Genomic DNA, 9,095 nt, shown 5'->3' on the forward strand with positions numbered 1-9,095 from the left:
TAAAACAAAAACACAACAAAACACACTAGAAAAAAACCCTACACAAACTCATTTCAACCCACATCACAAATTCCACACCGTTCTTACACAAACCTCACCCTCACCCCCCCGCATTCACCAAATCCGTGACGTCACAACCCCCTCCCCGTTCGCCTAAGCCCGCATCCGCATGCGCCCGCCTGCACCCAAACCAAAGCAAAAGAGACAAATCATCGTCGCCGAGAGACACACAAACACCTCCTTCTTCTCTTTTCTCGTGTCAAAAGATCGCCCCCAAGATGAGCAGCAAAGTGGAGACCTACCTCGCCGCCAAGAAGAACGCTTCCCCCGCCGAGCTGTCCAAGAAGTTCGGCGAGTTGGAGGACTTTTATAACAAGAAGTGAGCGGTTTTGGGGAGAGAGAGAGTGGTTTTTGTTTTGGGTCTCGCTTGGGTTTTCCTCTCGTGTTGATGTGCCGGGAGGTTTTCATTTTGGTTTGTTTTGATTATTTATGTGGGTTTGAAATGCTTTTTTTTTTTTTATTAGTGAAAGAGCTTGTTTTTTTATTATTATTTTTTTATGCTAAGTGTGTGACTTGTGCTTTCCTCGAGTGACGTGCCGGTAGATTAATTTTGATGTTTATTTTGATTATTTCTGCGTTTTTAAAATGTGTTTTCGGACAATTTGTAGTATAAGGTAGTGGCAGACTTGGGTAATAAAACCTACATGAAATGTTAGAATAATGCAAACCAAGACAAAGTTCTTCTGTGGCAATATGTGTGCAAATGCTTCCCAAGGGTACTATACGTAAAAGAACAGAGAAGATCCCCCAATATTGGCTGAGTCGCTCATCTTGTTTACATGGCGAGGGTGAATTTGAGCTCCCTGGATAGTCGCATATACTACCCCCGTGGTAGTATATGCGCCTAGTTCCTAGGCATATATACCATGGTGTTAGGTTTGGCTGGATGTTGGGTAAGGGCGTTTTGTTTAACAACCGGGGGGGGTCCTGTTTTACCCCATAATTTCCCTGATATACTTCATGCCCTCCCCTGCCATCGGGACTATCAAATCAAGATCGTCGATGGAGATGGTGATCATATCTCTTCAACGATTCATTTGCACAAGGAACAATACCTAGAATCACTGAAAGCAGTGGATTTTGTGCAGAAAAATATCAAAATTGTTTCGAAAGTAACCCACTACCGTCTACATATTGACCAAATTTAATAATTAAAGAATTGATATGTTATAGAGGGTTGAAGCTTGATTAATCGCCTTTTGGTAAGTTGCTTTGATGTCTGCTGTCTTGCTATAGCTAGTAGGGTTAATGTTACCAAGGATAACACTTTGAGATAGAAGAAATGGATGCCACCATCTTATAGAGCTTAAGAAATAAAGTCATAAACAACACAGGTACAGCTGCTCTAAACTCCTATTCACCGCGAAGTGACAAAAATATCCGATGCATATCAATGTTCAAAGATGAAGTCCACAACACCCTTCCAGAGCCAGAGTCCTTAATGTCCATTTTCTAGAAGGGGCAAATAGAAGTTAGGAAAGGTTAGGTTTCAATTTTTGGGTTCTCATGATACCCTGGTTTCGGGACTTTGTGGAGGTGTGTCTTGGTAACAAATGCCGTTAGTAGTTTACGGGAAATTGACCAGCTTGTATCAGCACTCTGCACTTTGTGCTCTGGGATAGCTCGGCAGACTGCAAGATGATAAAAGCTTATTAACCCAATGCCGCCGGGGAAAATGAACAAAAAATGGGGAAAATGCTGTGCCAATTTTCTATATTTTTTGTGAAATGTCTGCCCATAGATGGCTCTGCTAGTGCTTAACCACAAAGGAGTCAATTAGTAGACCTTGTGACCGTACCTGATATGAATTGACGTGAAAAACGTATTTTTTACTAGTGCTATGAATATTGGTGTAATTTTTATTATAAACATTATAATTATTATAATGTTTTTTAATATTAGTAACAGCAAAATAAGATAACGTAAAATATTTCGTAAATCAAAGAAAACGGTGAACGGGCGAGACAGGCAGTACTCGTAACTGGCTCATTGGTGACTTAGTACAAGTATAGCCATCTATGTTTAAAAACAATCAAATAAGTACTAACAGTGGGCATAGCACGTGTCTACCTGTCGTACCCGTTGGCAAGGGGTTAATTTCTTCTCATATTTTTTTTCCTTTTTGTCTCCTTTTTGTGAAATAAGTAACCAGGCAATGCTGTGCAGCCGGAGTTTAAAGGCAGGAGGTTTGTTAGTCTCTGACAGAGTGGAAGCGCATAGTCTTAGCAGATGGTAGTATGGTATTGGGTCTCAGATTGCAAGCCTACTATAGAAGTCGAGTGAATTTAGACAAAAAAAAAAAATATGCATTTCTTTACAGTGTAGATACAATTGCCAACTCCGTGTCACAATTCTTTAAAATATTTAGGTTGCTGTGACTCTGCATGCCCTTTGAGCATTATTGGAGGGGAGGGTTGATGGGGAACTCCACTCCCAAACCACACCTCAAACAGTGTCTTTACCTGTTTATGTATGTATATATGTATATATGTATATATATGTATATATAATGTATATGTATATTTATGTATATGTATATGTATATATAATGTATATGCATATTTGTGGTAATTCTTTAAAGTATGGATACACTCCCAAATCCACTTTACAAAATTTAATCAACAGGCTAAGTTCCTGTAACTGGGCATGCCCTTTGGGCATTGCCTGATGATTGATGGGAGGCTCTGCCCCCAACTTCCCTTGGGAAACATTGTCTTCACCTCAGTATGCACAGCAAGATGTAGCTGAAACTAGGGAGCAATGAGTGGACTTAGGCTGTGAATGAAGCTTTCTGCAATCTTTTTCCTTTACATGTGTTATTGTTTGGGTCTGCACATTATTTCCTGTGTTGACTTCAACTTTTTTCCTCTACAAGAATATCATCTTATATTTGCCCTACTTTAGTTTGTCCATTCCTTAAAGATTAACCACATATGTATATATGTATATTATATATTATTATATATGTTTATGTATTATACATATATATATATATATATATATATATATATATATATAATGTAAATATTATGTGTACATTATGTATATATTATGTATATATTATATATATTATACATATATTATACATATACTTATATTGTTTACATATTATACATATATATTTATATGTATTTATATATATACACACATACATATACACATAATTATACATATGTATATATATATGTATATTTATATGTATATACACATACATATACACATAAATATACATATGTATATATATGTATATATATGCATATATATATGTAAATGTATATATGTCTATGTATGTCTATGTGTATGTCTGTCTTTGTCTTTGTCTTTGTATATGAGTCTGTGTGTGTGCGTGCGTGAGTGCGTGAGTGCATGAGTGCATGAGTGCATGAGTGCATGAGTGCGAGTGCGAGTGCGAGTGCGAGTGCGCGTGTGCGTGTGTGCGTGTGTTCGTGTGTTCGTGTGTTCGTGTGTTCGTGTGTTCGTGTGTTCGTGTGTGCGTGTGTGCGTGTGTGCGTGTGTGCGTGCGTGCGTGCGTGCGTGCGTGCGTGCGTGCGTGCGTGCGTGCGTGCGTGCGTGCGTGCGTGCGTGCGTGTGTGCGTGTGTGTGTGGGTGTGTGTGTGTGTGTGTGTGTGTGTGTGTGTGTGTGTGTGTTTGTTTGTGTGTGTGTATTATGTATATAAATATGTATGTGTATATGAATGTATATGAATATATATATGTATGTGTATATGAATGTATATGAATATATATATGTATATGAATTTATGAATTAAAATTTATATAGATCTATATTTATATAAATACATCTGTTAATTGCATATTTCATGTATACAAACCTGTTTATGTGTGTGCATATGTATGTGAAATTTCTTTTTACAACATTCTGTTAAAAAAAAAAAAAAAAAAAAGTGATGAGCATCCTTAATATAATACATAAATCTGTTTCTTTCAGACTATGGCATCAGCTGACCACATCCCTGATAGCACTGGTGAAAAACCCAGTCATGAAAGAGGGAACAGAACTTATCCAGCTGTACAACAATCTTATTGGCGAACTTGAAAACAAGTGAGTAGTTGTAGCAATCTTCCTTTTCTTTTTCTTTGTTTTTGTTTTCCTCTTCCTCTTCCTCTTCCTCTTCTCCCTCCTCCTCCTCTCCCTCCTCATCCTCTCCCTCCTCATCCTCTCCCTCCTCATCCTCTCCCTCCTCATCCTCTCCCTCCTCCTCCTCTCCCTCCTTCTCCCTCTCCTGCTACCCCCCTCCTTCCTCCTTCCACCCTCTCCCCCTCCTCCTCTTCCCTCTCCCTCCTCCTTCCCTCTCTCCTGCCCATCAATCCTCCTCCTCCTCCTCCTCCTCCTCCTCCTCCTCCTCCTCCTCCTCCTCCTCCTCCTCCTCCTCCTCCTCCTCCTCCTCCTCCTCCTCCTCCTCCTCCTCCTCCTCCTCCATCAAAGTTTAGTTAACATTATTGGTATGATAAAAATCAGAGCTCCAATTATGCAAAGATTTCACTCCAAGTTGTCATACGACAGGATCAACCCACTGTCCCTGGCCCAGATGGCTGGAGAGGTCGTTAAACAGTATGCCGATGCAAATGAAGGTATCAAATTCATGGAGAAGATTGCTCCCAAAGTGGTAGACCATCAGGAGGCTAGAGTTCTCTGCAATGTTCTTATTGCACAGGTAATGATCAGTATTTATGAAATTTGATCTATGGTTATTACTTTTTTGTTACAATCTGATCAAAAATATTTCTGTTCGATGTTTATATATTTATTTTCTTGCCCTCGTTCTTTACAGATGTGCTTGACAAAACTAGAGGACCAGACACGCACAAAAAAGATCCTAGATGAGACAGAAAAAATGCTCGATGAGATCGAAGGTGTCACGCCAGTTCACGGAAAGTGAGTTGAATGGCGGAAAGTTGGCTTGTCATATTGTATTCGTAAATATTGAAAAGTTTATTTATGTCCATTTGGTTCTATTCAGTAGGGAAAATGTATTTGCAGATCATATTTTTTCCTTCCTTGCATTACATTTGGAACATTCCCTATGGTTTGATTTTGGACAAGGATAGAGTGTGCCTTTCTTGATCACTTTCTCTATGGTTATAATACCTATTGTAATTATCCCAAATGAGACCTTTACAAATTGTTGTTATCAGATAGAAAGTATTTCATCTTGCTAAAAATGTGAATGAACTTAATATGCATTTGCTTCGAAGTTGCAGACTGCTGAAAAGGGAATTATAATTGGAGTTTCATGAAGATGTGAAATAGAATTTTTAAAACTTTGTAAACAGAATCTACAACCATATGTATAATAACATCCATGTTTGTTTTTTTTCAATGCAGGTTTTACCTCTTGGCATCAGATCTTTACTGTCGAAGTGGTGCACATGCTGACTATTATCGAGCAGCACTGCGTTATTTGGGCTGCACTGAGGTGGATGACATGGACACAGAAACAAAGAGCAAGCAGGCTTTCTACCTGGGACTTGCTGCTCTTCTGGGAGAGGGAATCTATAACTTTGGTGAACTGGTGAGATGGATTATGTATTTATGATAGTTATTGCTGTAATAACTGCATAGTTGAATCTGATTTAGTAAACATCTTTTCAAATTCATTGTACAAAGGTATTAGAGTGGATAGCTATAGCATATTCATCTATGACATCATCAGTTGAGTCAAATTGAATTTACAGAATACCGAAAACAAGAAAGGTTAATTATAAACCCCAACTCTTCCAGCTGGCTCATCCCATCCTTGAGTCCCTGAAAAGTTCCCAGTCGGAATGGTTGCTGGACCTGCTTCTGGCCTTCAACCAGGGCAATATCAGCAAGTTCGAGACGATGAAGCCCCAGTGGAGCACCCAGCCTGATCTTCTGAATAAGGAGAACCAGTTGAGAGAAAAGATACGCTTGTTGTGTCTCATGGAGGTGATTATTACTAGTATCAGTAGCAATTTAGTCTCATAAAGGATTCCTAATTTTAGAGCTTCATGTGCACACAGTATGGGTTTATAAGATTATAATTTGGATATCTATAGTATGTATAATTTGGACTTCTTTTTTATGTAACTTTTGTGTGTATAGCCCAGTGTGCTTACATTCCTGAAAATTGAAAATCAAAGTTTCCATATTTTGTCTTCTATCTGTTAATAGTTTTGCTCTATGAAGTGATTGCTAAGAATTCTTTCCCAGTCCTCCTGCCTTAATCTATTACCAATTTCCCCCCAGATGACATTCCAGCGCAAGGCATGGGACCGCCAGTTGACCTTCGCAGAAATTGCACAGGAAACCGGTCTGCCAGAGAACCAGGTGGAGGTAATGGTGATGCGAGCACTGTCTCTTGGTTTGGTAAAGGGAACTATCGACCAAGTAGATAACAAGGTCAACATCACGTGGGTGCAGCCGAGAGTGCTCGATAAGAAACAGGTATGTTCTTCCAAGAGAGCTGTTTGCCTTGTTATTCCTTTTCTCCCCACTCATCCTCTTGTTCTTTGTCTGTATCCCTCTCCCCTTCCTAATCACTGTCCACTACAACCTTTTCTTTTCCTCATTTTTGTCTTCGTCTTCGTCGTCCTCCTCCTCCTCCTACGTCCTGTCGTCCTTCTACCCGTCCTCCTCCTCCTCCTCCACATTTTGAGACAAGCTCTACTTCATTACCAGAGGCTGGAATGTGACCTTAAAGTCATTGAAATCTATATGTCACCGAAAGAAGGATCTACTAACTTATTTTTCTCCAATGAACAGCTGGAGACCATGATGGACAGACTGACCGACTGGTGCAAGGATGTTAATGGGATGCAGAATCTCCTGCAGGACCAAGCGAGTACGATCCTCACTCTCTAAGGAATGTGTGTTAAAGTGGTGAATTAGTGTCTAATATTTTGTAAAAGCTGTTCTACACAAGCCCTCTTCGTATAGTGCATTTATATCCAGTTTCTATGATGTGTCTTTGAGATTTACCACACATAAGAGTAATTATTAAAACATTTAGGAAAAATCTACTTGCTTTGTGAACATTGTTTATTAGATTTTTTTTTCTTCAGTATTATTTATTGCCTTTATTTAAAAGGCAGTATTTTCATTTCATGTTCAGAGGATGGGAATATTATACAGATGTGGTCATAAGGGCTCTAATACACCTATTCTGAGAGGGATAGAAAATGTAAAGGGTGTGAATGCAAAACAAAAAATCAATTTGTTAAATATTTATGTGGAATTAAACCCGTTTTCATTGTCATACTTATATTATTTTTTCTAATAGGAGCTTGGTATGTCTGCAGCCTATTTATAAGAAAATATCCAAACTTTCCTACAAAAATATAATAAAAAACTTCCATGCCTTTTTCTTTTAACCTTAGAAATATCCTTCACCAAAGGACAGTTCCTGGTGTTGATCGGTAAGGTGATGTTCCAATTTATTTTGAAGTAAAACACATGCATGTATGTATATATGTATGTAAATCTATTTGTCTGTCTATAATCATATTATGGGGTTGTTAATTTTGCTGAACAGGTATGGCCCTTTTCACCTGCAAAGAACCTTAAGGTTTTGTTTCACTTGTACTATCAATGAGTAAGAATTATAGTCAGGGGTAAGAAAAAAGAATAGTAGAAACCATAATTTTTTTCATTGTTCTGTCAAACAAGGGATAATACAACCTTGCACTGAAATTCCACCAGAAAGAAAATTTGTATAGACAAAGTGATCAGGTACTTCGATATCTGTCTTTCACAGAAATCCACCCACCTGTTACTAGAAACTGTCCTGACTAAATATTATTGAGATTGGCAGTTTTGAACTTTGGCCTTTCACCCAAATATAGTACTGTATCCTATAAAAATAAATAAAGTTAATGTCATGAAGAAATTTATATACATAAAACCAGGAATAGGACACTGAATTGAGCCAAAGAGACATAAACATGCAAGTGAATAATAGTTTCATTGATCACACCAGTATGATCAGAAAAAAGGGTTTCATAACAATTATGTTACTTCTATAATCAGAATTTCAAATTTCCGAGATGAGCTTAAATTTCTGTGATTTGAGAGAACAAATGTACAAACTTCTAAGTTCCATATATTTGGAGTTAGAAGTGTATGAAAGAATGTACAGTACTGATTATTGGTAACAAAATGAAGAAAAATGATAACTGCACTGCCTCCACATATCTACTATATCCTACTCCCATATCTGCTCCTCTTTTTTCCCCAATACACTCATTCCTATCTCTTGTCACACTCTGATGCTCCTCATGTAATGTTCCTCTTTCAGTCCCACAACTCCTACTATTATGTTCCGCATTACAGCAATCCATATCTCTTATTTTCCTCGCTTATTCTTAACACCCTGACCCCCCAACCTTTGGACATCCTCTCAGAATTCCTTACCTTTTCCTTTGAGAACATATTCTCCTTCTCCAGACGCATAAATATCTTCCATTTTATCTAAGTGCCCTACTCACTTAACTCCTTCCCCTTCCAACAACCTTTACCTTCTACTTTTCTCCATCACTCCCCGTATCTACCCTTTTCACTCCCTTACTATCCTCTAGTACTGTTCAACCTCGAACTTTAACCTAATCTTTAACTCAATCCAAGCCCTTTTCGCCACTATACTTTATTATAGTGATATATGACGATGTCTAGGACATTTATTTGTTTTAACCATTAACCATTAGCATCATGCCTTATCATGTAACCACAGAAAGGGTACAATTTCTAAGTACCATGCGTGCTATCACCATGCTCTGCCGTGTACACAGTAACTAAGAGCCTTTGCAGTACATCATGTTTGTTATTGTTTCCCCTTTTGTCATATTTAGGTTACCGTCATATACAGATATCTGAAATGAAAGGTGCAATATATGAAATAGGAATGAAGGGTTTTAGTACAGGTAATGGGAAGAAAATCTGTAACAAGCACAAAGCATGAAAGGAAAACAAACTACTAATGTTGCCATAACAGAATTTAGGAAAGTGATCACATTTGGACCTTCCTATCTACTCCTTCAACATATTTTCTTATTGC

General features: G+C 38.2%; 1 protein-coding gene across 1 annotated transcript; it reads left to right on the plus strand.

Moving 5' to 3' along the window:
- The first annotated feature begins 181 nt into the window (after positions 1-181).
- LOC125036664 (26S proteasome non-ATPase regulatory subunit 13-like) lies at positions 182-7,398 on the plus strand. Its single transcript, XM_047629456.1, has 8 exons — positions 182-379; positions 4,010-4,123; positions 4,586-4,736; positions 4,854-4,957; positions 5,408-5,594; positions 5,804-5,992; positions 6,293-6,490; positions 6,809-7,398. Exons 1-8 carry the CDS (start codon positions 279-281, stop codon positions 6,905-6,907), a joined length of 1,143 nt encoding a protein of 380 aa, XP_047485412.1. The 5' UTR covers positions 182-278; the 3' UTR covers positions 6,908-7,398.
- Positions 7,399-9,095: the final 1,697 nt, after the last annotated feature.

This window comes from Penaeus chinensis, chromosome 21 (assembly GCF_019202785.1).
Source record: "Penaeus chinensis breed Huanghai No. 1 chromosome 21, ASM1920278v2, whole genome shotgun sequence".
Classification (NCBI taxonomy): Eukaryota; Metazoa; Arthropoda; class Malacostraca; order Decapoda; family Penaeidae; genus Penaeus; species Penaeus chinensis.

Excerpts from the sequence above, each read along its gene's own strand:
- LOC125036664 (XM_047629456.1), top strand. The coding sequence starts at position 279 with ATGAGCAGCAAAGTGGAGACCTACCTCGCCGCCAAGAAGAACGCTTCC. Across the intron at positions 4,737-4,853 it reads GCAATGTTCTTATTGCACAG|ATGTGCTTGACAAAACTAGA; the intron begins GTAATGATCAGT and ends CGTTCTTTACAG. Across the intron at positions 5,595-5,803 it reads TCTATAACTTTGGTGAACTG|CTGGCTCATCCCATCCTTGA; the intron begins GTGAGATGGATT and ends CAACTCTTCCAG.